At 42.5% G+C, this 17,329-nt stretch overlaps 1 protein-coding gene across 1 annotated transcript in view; it reads left to right on the top strand.

Moving 5' to 3' along the window:
- Positions 1–13,333, top strand: part of LOC103772294 (sorbin and SH3 domain-containing protein 1-like) — a gene marked incomplete at its 3' end in the record, with an annotated part of 15,709 nt that extends 2,376 nt beyond the window's left edge. The window contains exons 3-6 of the mRNA XM_008939623.1: positions 4,206–4,325; positions 6,051–6,166; positions 9,933–10,304; positions 13,192–13,333. Coding sequence (XP_008937871.1) covers positions 4,206–4,325; positions 6,051–6,166; positions 9,933–10,304; positions 13,192–13,333 — 750 coding nt within the window. The remainder of the gene's footprint in view (positions 1–4,205; positions 4,326–6,050; positions 6,167–9,932; positions 10,305–13,191) is intronic.
- Between the last annotated feature and the right edge of the window lie 3,996 nt (positions 13,334–17,329).

Genomic DNA, 17,329 nt, shown 5'->3' with positions numbered 1-17,329 from the left:
CCCCTTTTTAGGGTGGTGAAGTCTGTGCTTTCGTTTTGCCAGGGACCAGGAAGATCCGCCACAAGAGGGGGTGTACACACCATCCTGGTGTCGGTGCCTGCTGCGGGCTGGCCCACTGCTCTCTGCTGGGGTGGAGAGTGCTAGAAATGGGGATCCACTCCTGTTTTTGCAGGCCTGACAGATGGCATGGAATGGGAGGAAGCACCTAGCATTTTCCAGTTAATACGTGCTGAAAGCTAATAGGTTTCAAATGAGAAAATACTGGTTCTGCAGAAGTCAAGAGCACAGTTCAAGTTAATCTAACAGAGCCATGATTTACAAGATAGATATTTTGGCAGATCCTGTTGAGCTTCACCTCTGAGTAGTTTTGCCTTTGCCTTTTTTTTACTACCATGAAACCCCCCCATCTCTTTTTTTGTTTTGTTTTTGTTGTTTTTAAAGGTTTCCACTTTAGCTTCAATACAGTAAGAGAGAGAAAGTATCAGCTAGTTTGGGCAGTTTTGTAACAGCTGTTAGAATTCTGCACAGTGAGATGTATGGTTTTCCTCTGTGTTACTACATCTGGTATAATTAGTGTGCTAGGTGATGGAGTCCAGTAGCAATCTCTTCAATTTACTGTTTAAATGGATGGATTATTTTTTTTTCTGAAGTGGATATTTTGACAGTACCCTTTGGCATGGCACTATTTTCAAGATTATTTCATGTTTCACTTCCTTCTGTTGCTGAATTTGTAAAATATGTGCCATAAAATCCAGAATTCATGTGGCTAGTTTAATGTTCCTCTCTCAACATTTCAATCCATGTTTTTTTTCACTACATTTATTTTTAACTGAGTCATATTAATGTTAAATTAACATTTTTATTTTTGCATGTAGTGTATCTCATCTAAATGATTACACTAAAATTTTTTGATGGCTTCTAAAAACTAATGCTTCCAGATTCTTTTTCCCTGCAGCCTAGTGGCAGGCAGCAGTTAGTCAATTCACTAAGCAGTTCCCTATGCTGCATAAACCAGAGACATCCTGAATTAGGGCAAATGAAGGGATATTTTTAACGGTTGCATCACTGCTCTCTGGGCTGCTTTTGTATTTGAAATTTCCTGCTATTGTGTCTCCAAGTACATTAGGAAATTTTGTGGCATGCTTCCCAAACTCTGTTCTTCCCTTTTTGGATGTGCCATTTACACTTTTGTGTTTGCAGCTGTTGGCGTCCCTTTATGTACACGCTCTATTTCTGCCGTTAAAATAATCCCTGTGAAGAAAGTGAAAAGTTCTCCTCACCTAGTGCTGCCTACAGGTATCTTCTTCCTTCCTCCCTCCACCATGCATTAGTTGGCCATCATTCTCTGCTCGCTCGCTTGCTCTCTCTCTCCCTCTCTCTCTCCCTGTTTCACCCACATGCTTTGGCCAGTTTTCAGCCTCACCCTCTCACAGTTTCCAGAGCTGCAGATTTCATCAGTGGGTAATAAAGTTAGCTCTTAATGGTGAGATACACTGTTCTTGATTATGCTGCTCCTCTGCAGACATAATTGTTCTACTTGAATCTGGGATCATTGTAAGCTCTTCTACTAATGCTCGATTATGAAAAATATTGTTACAACCTCATTTTGAAGCAAACTCCTGATGAACCAAAGAATGTTTCCTGCGTATCTTTAGTCTTTATGAAAGTAAATGGATGTCAGGTATGGTATTTTACAGTTTCAAGTAGTTCAACATTGGTGGGCTAGTTTTGTTGTTCTGTACATACACTGACTTTATAGCATCTTTATGTGGATAAATAAGGATGTTAGACTGTATGTCACCCCCTCCTCAAACACATGCTTTCCCAAGAGTACAAGGTTATTTTTACACTTTGCTGGGTTTGGACAGCCAGACTAGTCTAGCTGGTAGTGCTTGTCTCTCCTAATCTGTCACACACACACACTCGCTCATTTGGACTAGTACAGTGCTAATGTCATGTTTAGTCCCATCTGTTGGATGTGAGGGAATTCAACATCTCACGTATTTGTCTTCCTCTTCCAAACTGAAAAAGTCTGACAATTTTTATTTTCAAAACTTTTAAAAGCTTTTTATTACTTTTTAGCTCTTTTGTTTTGGTATACAGGTTTAATGTGTTGTAGGAAAATTTAAAAAAAAGCGCTTTGATCCCCAAATTTGATTCTCCTCCAATAATGATGGAAACTTTTATGGCATGTTAGACTCTTAAGTGTTTCCATTTTTCTCCAGTGCCTGCCTGTGAAAGGAATCTAGGAGTAGGAGTGTAGAAGAAAAGCTAAACTGCACCCTTTGTGGATATCTAAATCAGACCTAGCATCCATGCCTCAGAGTTACAGCACTCTTGAAAGTCCCAGAGCTTAAAACCTTGCCCTCTGGTTTGAAAGTGGGTCCACAGAGTCCTTGGGTACATGTTGTACTGTGTGGATGGGATTGATAGCCAGAGCTGTACTTCTAGGCAAAAGGAATGCTGACCCTACCTGCATCATGCAACAATCAGTCAGAGAAGTCAGCTTCTATTTCACCAGGCATGTGGGTGACCTTAAGCATGGTCAGTTATGGGGGGGGTGTGTGAAAATGCAATATATTTAAGGATTAAGTAGCATTTGGTGTATCTGTGTGGATGGTCTTTCCCCTCACAGAGGCTGCCTACATTAACTAAAGGCTGAACTGTATAAAAGTATCCCCCAATTCCTTACTTATTCCATCCTTTCTCCAGTCCTAAGCGTGGATCTCAAGCTATGTTTTTTTGTGAAATCCCTGAAGCTTGAACTGTGGTGATTCCACCATGGAGGGCTTTCGGTGTGGTGTTTGACCTCTGTTGAGTCTTTCCCCTGCTGCTGTGGTCCATCTGGCACTACTGCTGTTTCATTATATTGTACTCATCTTGGCTGTGGTTTGTGTGTTTTGCAACCTTATACTGATGTATTGTCATGGTCTATAGGCACTGTGCTGGTTTGGACTTAATGGGGTGTTATTATCCTACTGAGATCAGCAAGGGAATATTGATCTGCACAAACAAGGGCTGTTGTTTGGGCTAGAAGCATCAGCCTTTGCCTTCTCTGTCCAGTCTGAAGGCACAACTTTCATTCTAATAACAGTTCCTAGAGCAGAGCTGTTTCCCTCCTTGTACAGAAATATCATGATCTTCACCCCATAAAATAAAAAAATCATGATGTTGTCATTTGTGTAACACAGCACATGCTCAGTACCTCCTCAGGCTTCCTGTTGGGTGTCATGGCATAACTGGCACCTCTGTTTAGGTAGGTCAAAGTGAAGCCCAATGGCAGCTGCAGGGTCAGTAACTGCTTGAGAAAGGAAGGCAATGTGTTTTCCTGTGGAAGTAGCTTAGATAATGAGAGTCTCTTTAGGCTTATTGTATCTATAGGTATCTTGGAGGAAACAACTCTGGAAGGTTTTTAATTAAGGGGAGGAAGATAGCCTTGAAGTACTGGTTTGTTATTACTTAATAGAATGACAGGAGGACAAAACCCATGGACTGAAATGTACAAAGGTAAGCCTGCACAGAAGCTGTGTGGAATTGAGGCTCAGCAAGGATGCTGGCATGATCTGGTGTCTGGCTTGCAGGGTGTTCTGAACATGTATATGTTAAATCTCCTTCTGGCTTTTGGAATATGACTTGCTATGTCAGTAGATGAAACACTGCCATGAAATGGGGGAAGATGGCAAGGAGATGGTTTGCAGTGCCCTGCCTTTATATCATACTCAGCATGGTTACAAGATTTTATCCGCCAGTGGTCATAAGACTTCTTTTCTAATCTGTCAGTCCTGCACAGACAGCATTTTTAAAGCTTCAGTACACAAATTGTATTGCTTTATACCACTGAGACATCCCTACAAAAGAGTTACAGGTGTAATGGTAGAATGTCCTTGATAGTGCAGTATCCCCGCACAAAGCAGATCAAATAAGGCAAATGGACCTGTGAAATGTGCTTCAAACACTCATCCTTTTTTTCCTCTTAGATCTGTTACACTGACTCAGAGCTTACTTCTCTATTCATCCGTTACATGGACATGAAACTGCTTTGATTTCTCAGTGCTTTCAGTCCAAAGCTAATCTTCATCTGCATAAACATTCTTAGATTGATTCACCTAGAGGCAGCCATGCTAAAGTTACTCCATAGATCTCTTGATGGCTCCTGATATCATCTGTTTCAACGAGTCTTCTCTGTGCATGTGCATTTCCTGTAGAAACGGATCCCACTAAAGTCTGCAGCGGGAAAGGAGCCGTGACCCTCCGGGCATCTCCAGCCTATGAAGAGAATCAGAATGTCACTTCCCCATGTCCCCAGGACGTTGAGCGACCTGAAAGTAAGTGGGTAGAAGGTTAACTGGAACACATTATGCACAGTAACCTCAAGAGAGGTCGGTCCAGGGTCTCGGGGTGACCTTTTTTTAGGTACAATTTAAAGCCCAAAATCCCGTAGCAGAGTTAGAAACCTCTTGGCTTCTAACAGTGGAGGGAAACTGACTCTTGTTCTCTCCTAGTGCAAGTTTCATGGCCACTTACTTATTGGCTTCAGTTTGTTTATGGCTCCCTTTTCCTGTCAGGAGCACCAAAACCTCTCAAATTTTATTCCCCTCCCAGCAGGCCCATGTCACCTCCTTTCATCCCATGCACGAGGTGGAACAGAAAGAGGCCAAGTGGTGCTACTGCCACCGTAGCATTCGCTGGGGTTGTCAAGGGAGCAGGGATAGTGTCCCAGACAGTGTTGCCACAAAGCTCTGCCATCTTTCAATAGCAGATGTGTAATTACTTAATTGTAGGAGACAGGCAAAGCATAGCAAACCTGGCCAGTGTCATGGGTCTGGCAGAGAGATTGAACTCCCAAAGGCAAGATGCCTTTAAGGGGGGTGGGGTCAAATTTGCTCTCAAAAGCACAGCATACATCTTTCTGACTCTGTTGTTGGAGGAAGGGCAATTCCATTAATTCCAGCCCTTATGTGCTGCTTTCTGCTCTGTCTTCTCCTCCCATTCTGCTTTACCCATGACCTACCCCTTTTTCATGCTTGCCATTCTCTGTTTGTTCACTCCTACCCCCCACCATCGCCTCTCTCCTTTCTGTTGATGGCTTCATAAATTTCCAGCAGCTTGAATGGCAATGAGCCCATTACTATGGAAATCAGCTCATTAATACTTCCTTTGCTTACTCTCTCAATCTCTTTATGGAATGCACTTTGGAGCTGGAAGAGCTTTTTGCCTATAACTTAAACAGCAAAATGGGTAGAAGGGTGGGGAGGAGCCCAGTGGGAGGTGGGTAAATAGGTGATGAGACCAACACATCTAGCTGCAGGGACTGGTTTTTAAAGTGACATCATATTTTATAGCTCACTTCATGCACATGCCCTTAGTCTGCAAAACCTGATCTATTTGTTGGCAGTCCCTCACTCAGACGTAGTGATGTTGATGAGGATAGATACGTCTTCATAGACTGTATCATGGCTGAATACTGGTTCCCTACATTTCCAGTAATTTGCAGTGTCTGGACGTCAAACTGCAGCTTTAGAAAGTAGCTGGGCTGCCTTTTTGCCTCTGAAATAAGAATGTCAATGAACAATTGTTTCTTCATTGCTCTGAATGAATTGCCTTGTGTTTACAAAGGTCAGAAACAAGGAGGGCATCGTGTTTAGGGCTGGTCTCTATGGTAATTAGGCAGCCCGATCAGAAAGCATTTTATGTGTGAAATGAAGTAGTCAACTCTTAACTTCAGTTGGTACATGTTTTCTGTAAATGTAACGGTTTCTTTCTCCCCCCCCCCCCCTTTCTTTTCCTCTATGCCTATCCTCCACCCTCACGTCTTCCATTCTTCCTTTCTGTGAAACACTTAGGTCTGGAGCCAGAAAACCCGGAACCAGGTACAAACTTTGGCTGCTTACATTGTTGCTTCTGTTGCTTTCTTGGAAGTATTCCTTATTGCTTGGGAAATTAAAAAAAAAAAGAAAGGGGGAAAGCAAAGAGGAAAAGAGTCCCCTCCTTTCACTCATCCTGTAGCTGGAGGGAATCCTCTGTGATCGGAGTTTGCTTTCTCCTTGTAGATGATTGGAGGTCATCATCTAACACTGATGCCAATGGGGATGCCCAACCATCTTCTCTGGCTGCCAAGGGTTATAGGAGTGTGCGCCCAAACCTTTCCTCAGACAGCAAGCCACAGGTAAGCCTTTCTTCTGTGACCCTGAGGGTGGTCTTCTGGGTTCAAGCATTGGATTCGTGGTCACGAGTCGTGGGTTGAACTCCAAACTTTGCTGCAGACTTGGGTAAGTTGCTGTGCCTCAGCTCTTCCTACCTTTAAAATGGGGACAACGTTGATGACAGCAGAGTGCTGTGGAGCTCCTGTGTTCAGGCATGCCATAGTGTTTCCTTGGTAGATGACAGAGGATAACGCTGTTTGTTTGCAAGAAAAAGGTGAAGTAGTCATCTGTTACTGTTCTGTCTTTTATGTTGGTCTATTTCCTAGAGGTTGCTGCAGACTGAAAGCAGTTACACCCTAGGTTAAGAACAAGATATTGGGGAAATACCTTTCAGTTTTAACCCTGCAACTGCTAAAAGCCAAGAAGGGAAAGGTTGGTTGTGTCTGAAGGTAAACTGTTGAAGTCAATCTATTAAGAGTAGTGTAACTTCTTCCTTTTTCTTTTGGGTGATTGTTCTGCACAGAAGCAGTCTGGAAGCTGATAGGGAAACCATTCTTTAGAAACTGCTTTCTTGTGTGAAACAGAGTCCCTTTAAAGCCTTGTCCCCTACTGGAGTGACTGCTCCAATTAGCAGGGATCTATAGCAATGCCAAAGAACAGACACCGTTCCTGAAATTGTAAGGGAAGGTGGAAGAAGGCACAGTTCAGATGAAGGCATAGGAAGGAGCAGCACCCTAAAGGAGAGACTCATTTACTGCCTGATAGTTAACAGCTGTCCATAAGATCCCTTATTGATCTGCTTGATAAACAGGGAGTGCTGATGCACATAGTACTTCTTATGGAAATCCTGAGAACTGCTGTCCAAACTAAGCTGAAATAGAAGGAAATGGAAAAGAGCAATTGCAGGTGGTGAATTAATATTTTATGATAATACTATGTAGTAGCAAACTAAAGCATCACTTAATCTAGGGAAATGCTGTGGCACTCTGAAGTCAACAGAATGAAACTGCTGTCCTTAAGAAATCAAAAGGAATGAGCCTGTTCCAGAAGCAGAAACCCTTCAGAAGGAGCATTTGCCAAGCCACTTCTCCACTCCCTTACACATCAGGGAAGTGGAGAAAAAATGGGCAGCATGAGGATTCAGGAGATTCATGAGATTTCAAGACAGCAGCTCTTAATTTTATGAAGTTATTCTACATCTGTATCCATGTAACAAGAACAGGCGCTGGCGACAACCTGTCATAGGTGGAGGAATTTTAAAAGGGATGTTTTTTTCAGATTTGAATGTTGCAGGCTGTTAAGGGATCTTCATTCTCTGGTTTTGGCCATTTTAGCAGTGGTTCAGTCAGGCTTTGCCCATAAGATAAGACAACAAGGTGTGTGTAAAACCTACTTTCATAGCTTCTGGAGGGTTAATTTGCAAGAATGGAGGGAGCTACTGTTCACTAAGTGGGTGTTTTAATTCTCTTCCTTTCAGTAGTTTATAGTTTTCAGCTACTGACAATAAAGCAATAAATAAAACCTCTCTACTGCAAAGTTACTTTACTTCGAAACAGTTTGGCTTTCAGAAAAAAATCATTGTAATTGGAGTTGGAGGTGCAGTTGGCAGGCAGCTGTGAGGTTAGCAACCTGTATGTTGCAAAGTACCAAAATCAGGAAAGTTTTTTAATATTATTTACCAGAAACGGGATTTCTCTGCTGGGTGATCTTCATTCTGGAGGCAGATTCTCATTAACTCAGTTCCTCAGGAAACTTTAATTATTCTGGTCTTTCTGAAAGCATTTTCAAGACTGAAATGTCCTGAAAAGAATTCAAGAGCTAGCTTTTAGAAGGAAGAAATGCTGACTTTTTATGTAGCCAGCTGTGGCAGGCTGTAGGATTCACATGATGTCTGCTTTCATTAGCACTGGTGAAACTTTGCAACATTCATTTTTCGGCAGTGCACTTAGCATGCAGAGATGGCCTAGAGCTCTGAATTTGGCTTTGTGATTCAAATGTCCTGTGTTGGGAAGTATTTAGTTATACAGGCATGAGCCTGGGTTTAGTTAGCCAGGATGTTAAATCTTGACTCAGGCTTTCCCAGGGGCATGGTGGGTGTTGCTGTGCAGGCCTCTCAAAACAATACACCACTGAGATTTATTTAGCCAGGAGAGAGAAATGTGTAGGCAGGGACTTGAATGCTGGATAGAATTTGTGTGGTGCAGTGAGCAGTGCTAAGAAAGAGAGCGTGTGAGATGATGTATGTGAGTTCTGCATTGGTCTTCTGGGTACTGTATTTGCTTTTTGTTCTTGCTGTTAACCTGCTTAACCCAATGACCAAATTCATTCTTCAAATTCATTTATTTTTTTCCTTCCTTTCTCCTTTCATTTGGTGCTGCTCCCTCTCTCCTCTTCCTTCTTGACTCTGCCTGGGCAGGCCCTTGCTCCTCCCCGTCCTCCTCTTCCCAAAGAGGAAAGCTTTGCATGGCGTCCTCGCAGTGACACTAAAGTGACCAACCTGCTGCCAGTGCCCATCATGGACTGTGTGTACCTGAATGCACCCAAGCCTTATACACAGCGTGCATCACCAAATGCCAGTGCACGGTGTTATTTCTCATCACCTACCCCCTACGGGGCTGTCCCCAGTGGGAAGCAAGGCTTGCCAGCAGGGCATTCTCCCTCTCCAGGCCCCAAAGATGAGGTGCATGCTGGGCAGCCACCCTTGGAAGGTCACTCCTCATCGGATGCGTCATCCGTACAACGCAACTCTGACAGGGCAGATCCCAGTAGTAAGGCTGGAATGAATTCCAGTCATGAGACGAAGGCGGATAAAAAGGTCACCAAACTATATGTAGCTTGTTTATCTAACAGCACTCGCTCAGCCGCGGCTGAAAATTCCACTGGCACCACACATGACCCAGCAGCCAGCACCAGTTTGGGTGCTGAGCTCACCCAGGCACCGGCCACCGACATTGTTTCTTCTGTAACAGATACTGGAAAGTCTCTTCCTGCTCCTCCTCCTCCTCCTATTCCTCCCAGGCCCTACTTTTACATTGTCCTCAGTAAAGACGCAGTTAGTTATGGTGCGGGCCAGCCCTCCTCGACTCAGTCGTCACCTCCGCAAGCTGTGAGGGACAGAGTGCTAGAGCCTCAGAGCACAGCTGCCACAGAGGACAGGATGAGAAAAGAGCCTTACCTTACTCAGCAGCGACAACCACCATACAAGGCAATGGGACGCAGCATGGTACTTGTTTTCTCCATAACCTTGTTTTCTTTCAGCCCTGTGAATGGTTCTTTAATTCATTACAATGTTCCCTTAATGCTTTATTCCCCTCCTACCTAATTTCTGAGCCCTCGTCGTGCCATCTGAGCCTTGTGATCTTCTACTTGATAATACTTAACACCCCGTCTGCACCCCTCCCCAACATTGACCTGTGTGTTTGTGTGTGTGTGATGTTTGTAGGGGGCTGGGGTGAGCTGGTGAGGGTCTTTCTATTTTAGGGAGGTGTAAAAGAAGCAAACTCTGTAGTGTGATGATTAGTACTTCTCAGATGATGGTGGATGCAGAGATGTTCTGTGGTTTGATTTAGTCTCACTGCACAGAACTGGAGAAGACAGGTGAAGAGGGGAAGGAATATTTTGTGTGTTCATAGAGGCCAGGGCTGCAACGCTGAACATGTCTCCCTTAAGGGAAGAAAATCTGTTGGGGCTTTGTATCCTTTTGAGTGCATCCTTGCATGACACTATATGGCTGCGTTAGGCTAAAGTACGAATCTTCCCCCTTGCATAACAACACCTTGTTTCCTACAGGATGCCACTACCACCACCACAGCTCAGCCTGGGGTTATAGTAGTCCCCCTTCTCCAGGTTAAACCAGACAGACAGCAAGAAGGCAGCTCCAGCACTCCACCGCCGCCTCTGGTTCCTTTTGGGCAAGGCTCCGTATTCCCCGAGACTGTTTCTCCTGGCTCACCCTTGACTTTTCCAACTCTAGATGATTTCATTCCCCCACATCTCCAGAGGGGTTCCCACCATAATCAAGCACCCTCCGCATCTGGCACATTACCCTCTGTTTACCCGAAACTGCCATTCTTCTCATCACCACCTTCACTTGTCCCTCCAGTCACAGGGGCTTTGCACAGGGGTTTGAAGCCTGAAATCACTGGAGTCATCTCACGTACAGTAAGCTTGCCAAGTACTCTCCTCGCCCTTTTCCTAAATTTGTATTCCCAGATTAAAATTACTTTCTCCTTGCAATACTAAACTTGAGAGAGGAGTGATGACTCACTCCCCAGCAGCAGCATGACAACTGAAACCTTGTTTATGTCCTGTGCTAGTGCATGAGTGTTGCCTGCCTTGTGCAGCCTTGAACTTTCTATCGACTTCTCATAACAATAATTGACTTTCCCTTTGTGCCCGTTCTGCTGGGCAATGCACACCTTAAAATTCTTCACAGGATTTGCTCAGAATGAATTCTGTATAAACAAACCGGCTGCAACTAACTGATCTCTCCAGCCTCTTTTGATAGCATCCTTAATTGTGTTTGAATAACATTCAAAGCAGCAACAGCAAACCAGTTAAAGGTCAGGGCTGGCTTTCTGTTCCACTTGGAGCCACAAGACCATGTGGTCTCTGCAGAAATCCCTGCTGAAATCAGTGTAAGATTGCTGCTAGGATCCAATGACTTATAAGCAGTAATATCAGTTACTGAGCTAAGAATCTTCCAAGCCTGTAGGTGCTGTGGGATAGATTAGGGGGAGAGTGTCTCCTCAGTTTGGAACTGCTTTTGAAAATTTTGAAGAATTATATCTGCAACAGTTTTAACTTAGAATTTAATGTATCCTTCTTAGATTAGTTTTTGTTTCTTTTTAAGCTCATCACCTATTTTAAAAAGTCCTCAGGGACAAGGAGGAAAAGTAGTTCCTAGTTAAAGGTGCAGAGGAGGCAAAAAGTACCTGACCCTTCTTGTACTTGAAAGCTTTACAACAGCCTTTTTTTTTTCTTTTTTTCTTTTTTTTTTTTTTTAATGTGGTTGCTTGTAAGGACAAGTAAGAAGTTCAGCAGAAACCCCCTCCTCTCATGAGGATGTTTTCTTTGCCCTCTGACTCTATAGGGATCTAGGAAACGGGGAGGGGCAGAAAAAAACAACCAAGGGTGGTATTTCCAAAAGTCTTCAGCATTGGCATTTCTGCTTCTGTTGAACTCAGAGGATTTTTACTGCAGAGAGCAATGAAAGGAGGGGGAGGGGGAGCAGGGCATTGTTTGTGTTTATTTGGGTATTGCTGGTTTTTTGTTTTGATTCTTTAATGGAGCCTATCTGTAAGCTTCAGACGAATTCAACAGGCATCCAAATCATACAGTAGTTGAAACTGTATGGTTCCTGATTTTCATGAGATGAAGAGTTTTGAAACATTTTTGGACATGCTCACTTCAGGCATGTTCACAGAGCTGTTTTCCACAATGATTTAAATGATCTTTGTTCACCCACTTTAGTGACTTAGCTGGGGCTTCTTAGCCTTTCCTGATCTGACCTCTCTCTTCTTTGAGGGGTTCTTTATATTTTCGTTATCAAAGTGAAGCTTAAACCCAATTCTCTTATGTTTGTTCCCACTCCTTTTACCAAAGTGCACTGTTTGGAATATTACCACAGCCATCAAATTGGGGCTGGGTTTTTCTCTTGGGGACATTTGTTTCTAAAGACCATAATTCTCTTCTGTCCTCATGAAATGTTTATGGTCTGATCAGATGCTGCTTGGAGCAAGATCACCTCCATCCAGCAGAACAGGATTGTTCTTCCCTATTTCCTCACTAAGCTGGAGAAACTGCAGATGTGTGTTCTGATTATGGCAAATCTCACAATGATTAATCTCTGAGCTCTGGTGCCAGGCCTCGTTCTGGCCCCTGTTCAGCCTCCTGCCTGATCCTGTAAGTCCTTTCTTATGCTGGTGGGTGTGAAGGGCACTGAGCTGCACTTGGCCAGAAAACCCAGGAGTTGGGATTCTACTGGAGAAATATTCTATGCATATTCAGGGTTTTTTTTAATAGCAACAAAAATCCCCCTGAATGCTCAGCTCCATTTTACAGATCAGTGGCCTGCAGCATTCCAGTCTGACAGTGGAGTAGCAGGAGTGCAGAAATCTGGTACACTGTTCCATAGCCCCTTTGTTTGGATGCTCACTCCCCATTAACAGTAATTGTGTGTCCAAATTCCTCAAGAAGCTTTGAAAAATCTCGGCCTAAACTGGTACACACAGTCCTAGTCATTGTCCCTTCTTTATCTTTTCCTCTTACTACTGACAAAAGCCTGGTATCCCTGGACTGGAATTTTTCAAAGATGAGCTAGTTTTCAAAGTCTCTCTGCTGACAGAGCCTGTATTTCTACAAAGCAACCAGAGCTGGGTTTGAAATTAGCAAATAATGGATCTGGATGCTTTAGGAGAGCAAGAACAGCTTGTTATCTGTGCTCCAGTGGGAAAACTATGTTAAGTATCTTCCTTTCTAGGGTCCTAATTTTTACCTTCGATCAGTTTTCAAGTTTTTAAAAATTTTATTATTTTAACCAGGTGTCATAGTCTCCTGAGTGATGGTGTTAAGCTTATTCCTTGGACCTTCCTTACCCCAACCAGCTGAAGTAATAACGTTTCACTCCAGAATTGCATGAGTTTTGCATGTCTGACTTCTTGCTGTGAAAGAAATACTTCTAAAAGAAATGTTTGTGTGTGTACATATCAGGGGACAGATGTCTGTGTCTTCCCCCCCCAACCAGATGTGCTCATTTCTGGCACTTTGTTTGCTCCAGAGAGTCTGCTGGATGAATTTTGTGCCTCCTTTTGGGGTTGGAGTTCTGAAACCCAACACCGAATGATTATAGTACTGCCTTAGCAAACTAATTGCATTAACAATGAGCAGGGTCCATACAGGGAGCAGGGTAACACTCATGCTTATGCCTTTTTTACTAAAATTTGCTGTGATTATGCTTCTCATTCAGCTTAATTTTTTTTTTCCACCGGATTTTCCCAGTGTAGCAGCCTTCTGCATGTTGCTAAAGATGTGTTGCTCTCCTTTTCAGGACCCAGGTCCTGTGCTAAATGAAGTGCCCCAGACTGGTACGGACTATCCAACCTCCTTCACTTCAATCAACAAGTCTTCCTCTGCCTATCCCTCTACCACAATCGTAAATCCCACTATTGTCCTCTTGCAGCACAATCGAGGTAAGGAGATGTGCATATAGATATATGGCACTCTAACTGAGCACCCTGTTAGGCTACAAGTCTTGGAGAATGTGTGTGCCATTGACAATTAAGTCCATGCTACTAAGAGCTAACTTCCAGAAGTTTTACTGACTGGAGCATACAACAGGCAGGTAAGAAGTTAGAGGTGTGGGACAACGGCTACTTTTTCTAATTAAAACATGTGAATCAGAAGCCACGCTGAGTTTGGAGGAGAGGTTTATAACTGGGCTATGGACATACAAATAATTTATGGCAGGGTGACAGCTTATCCCCCATCAGTGTCGTGTCATGGTGGAAAAGGGTATGTGCTCACATCTATCTGTCACTAGAAGCAAGGCAGCTTGAGGCAGGTACTCCCTTGCTGGATAAGGGGATATGCTGCTTCCCTAGAAGAAGCCATATTTTCAGTTACTATGAGAAAGATTTGATCTCTGAATTCTCAGCAGAGTGTACCCAGTAGTAAATAATCTATTTGCCCATAAGTTTGTACTTAGCAATTTGTTCCTCTGTAACTGGATCAACTCAGTCTCATACTGCAGTAGTCATTGAGCTCTGGGTTTGCATGTGAGCAAAGTGACCTTGTTTGAGCACTCACATGTTTACTAATCTAAGGTCTTATCTGCCTCCTGGCAGCTCTCTCCCCAGAATGGATAGTGTCATCTCTTTACCTCTGGCATTAGAGGGACACTTTGCCACTCCTTTTTAGTTCTCTTGATGGCTGGCATTATCCCAGCCTCCCAGTTCATTGTACATCACTAAAGACTAGCTTATAATGGGACACATATAAGCAGTCCAATTTGCCTTGCTTTCCAGTGGACTTGGGAAAATCCTGGACAGCCAGATTCCAGTCTACAATGCTGCAACTTGCCTTTTGCAAAGGAAAAACAAAAAAACCCAGATACCTTTGCAACCCCCTGAGTATTTTTTTAGTCCCTTTTAAAAACAGACTTCAGTCTTTGGCCCTGAAGATAGTGTCCTCACTGTACCCCAGCTGATTATAGGGGTAATGATTGTGTCCTTTTTGCCAGCATCTGAAGCAGTTTTGCTTATGTGCTTCTGAATGAGTATGTTTGCATTCCTCAAATGCTTCAAGAGAAGAAAATATTATTTGAGGTAGCCTTTTTTTTATCTCCAGGCTTCTTGTTTACTTTCCTAAGATGGGGTACTCTTTTGGTTGGTTTTCACATTAAATCTTGGGCATTTCAGTGTGTACCACACAAGGATATTTTTGCTCTGTAGATTTTGAGGACAAAAAACAAATATGTGATGACCCACACACACTTGCTCTGAGACAGCTGATGGTAGAATGTTCTGCTTATAAATTACCTTCACAGTTAACAATTTGTCCTGTCTGAATAGGTCTTGCCTCTGACTCTAGCATTCATGACACTGTATCTTGATAAATTAAAGAGCCTTCTGTCATTGCATTTTTGTCAACAGTGATGTAGATCATGGCCTGATAAGCAACTTGATTGAGTCTGTGAAGTATTTCATTCTAATGTGTGGTTTTCAGTCTTTATTAGTCAAACCTGTAATTTGCAAGAATCGTATTGAACTGATTTGACAAAGCATCTTAGTCGTAAATAATGTATTGCATGTGTTATACTAGGTATTTATTAGTAAAATCCTATGTAAGTCATTAGAATACTTTTTTTTTCCTGGTATTATTTTTTATTTGACAGACAGATGTCCCAGCCATCACACTAATGCTTTTCAAAGGTTATTACAATGTTTTCTTTCTTCCTGTCCTATGGAGTTTCCTTCATATTCCAAGACATGCTGAGGATGAATGTTAATGGTCCAATGAGCTGCTCTCTCCCTAACTGTTCTCTTTAGAGCAGAAAACTGCTCTAAAACTCTTCAGTATAGTTTGTATGAATGTGCTAATTTTCAAGTGCCTGACCTGAGTTGTCATTCAGCATAGTCCTTAGTTACTGCTGAGGTGGAAAGTATTTCTGCATCAGACTGTAGGACATCAAATTTCTTTTTTTTTTGTCAAATGTAGAATGGAAATAGTAATAAAACTTGTAATCTTTTCTGGCCTCTTATTAACAGTTCCACTGTGCTTCTTTGGTAAAAGAACAAGATCACTGTTAGATTTCTGTTTATTCTTCATGTAGGTCCAAACCTGCTTGTGAGTCTCTGAGACATTCTATTCTTTGCTTCCATTGTAATTGTCTTTTACTTCCAAACATATGTTACCTGCTCATAAGTATACACATTCTCTTTCTAGTTTTCCAGCTTTTTGTGTTGAGGGTTTCTCACAGTCCTTGTGCTTCCATTCCTATCTAGACTTTATCCCAGCGTAGCATTAAGATTTCTTTTTGCTAACTTAGCAGTTTTAGATGGTTCTCAAATCTTAGTGATCTGTTACATTTCTGTCCTGTCTGACATGATTCATATTTGGCTTCATCTTTATGGATCTTATTTATTCAAAACTGGTTTGGCCTGATGGCATATAACAAATTGTTACTAGGTTATGATCCACCTTCTCCTGAACGGTTAATTACGTTTTGTGCTGAAATCAATTCCTTCATGTCAAGATGAGGTTTAATACAAATTCCTCTTGGGTGCTATGAAATGCCACCTGAATTAGAAATTTCAAGGTCATTTTAATGCTGGCAGTCTGATACCACCAGTAGTTTAGTTATTCTTCTAGCTGAATAATGTGGCTTTCTTCTTCCTCAGTGGATTATTGATTGCTTTTTAAGGAGCTGGTTATCTTATTCTCTGGAGTGATTGTTGTAGCAGACATTGCCTACTGCCCTATTTTATGCTTTGTCTGCTAGTTTATTAATCTGTAAGCATGGAAGACCCTTTAATTTGGAGCTATCAGAGACTTGGAAGCAGATAATGGCATTTGAAGCACAGAAACTACACTATATCCTTTTTTTTGTCTGCTTGATATTAGTAAGTTGTGATGAGAAATCTCCAGATTTTTTTTCTACTGTATTTCAGTAATGCCAACTGAATAAGATTTATGCTTATAAAAAAAATCATTTCAGATCTTGTTCGTTTCTAGCACCAAGATAAAAATTTCCTCCCTTCATATCTATAGGTGCTTGATTAGTTTTCTTTTTGACATCTTTATTTTGCACTGAACATGTACTCAGATACTTGTTTCCTCTTCCCCTTTTGTTACTGGTTTCAAGTCTCAGTTTCCTCCAGTGCCCTCTCCTCTGGGAGCTCTGAAGGCATCTATAATCATTCGTTCACTCTTGCTAACAGTTATATTCCTCTCATTGACCCTTTCTCTGAGAAACACAGAAATTGTTTTGTCTTTTCTTACAGTCCTAGAACACAAGATCAAGGGTGAAAAACTCAGCTGGTGCATGCCTGGGATGGCAAGCTGGTCAGGCAGGAAGGTGAAATAGCAGACACCTACTGCTCCTTCTGCTTCTGCTCATCAGTAGCTGTCTTTCCTACACAGAGATAACTGAAGGAAGCCTCCTTTTAATGTGCCTTTCCCCCTCCCCCCTTTGTTTTTTAAATGAGAAATCTGTTCATCCATTATGTTCTCTTTTCTGTGGAAGAAGAGATAGGAAAGAGCTCTCAAGCATCAACTCTTTAAACTGCATGGTTTTTTTCAAGAGAGCTTAATGATTAAATGCAGTTCTCTTCAGTGAAGGTGAGGCTGAAGCTGAGACCATCCTAGCTCACATCTTTGCTCCTTTCTCATAATGCAGTGACCTAGTCCTGATGGCCAGCTTAGAAAGGTGCACCCTGCAGCAGGCAGTTCTGATCTACTTTTCAGGTTCAGCTTGCTCACCCTTTTACCCATTGCACGTAGGGGTTTGTTTCATATGTCAGCAGCAGTCACGTGAGCATAATGCACACAAGCAGCTTGCCATCAGTGCTGAGCAGAAGTGCTGAGGTTAAAGAAAAATGTTCATAGGTATTAGTGAAGGAGCTTCACTTAGTGAGGAGAAATATCGGTCTCCCTTGCTGAGACACCCACTTAGTTGTAGTCTCTAG

The sequence above is a fragment of the Merops nubicus genome, unplaced genomic scaffold, assembly GCF_000691845.1.
Source record: "Merops nubicus isolate BGI_N331 unplaced genomic scaffold, ASM69184v1 scaffold11174, whole genome shotgun sequence".
In the NCBI taxonomy this organism is placed as follows: Eukaryota; Metazoa; Chordata; class Aves; order Coraciiformes; family Meropidae; genus Merops; species Merops nubicus.
This window is presented reverse-complemented; position numbering and strand designations above follow the sequence as displayed.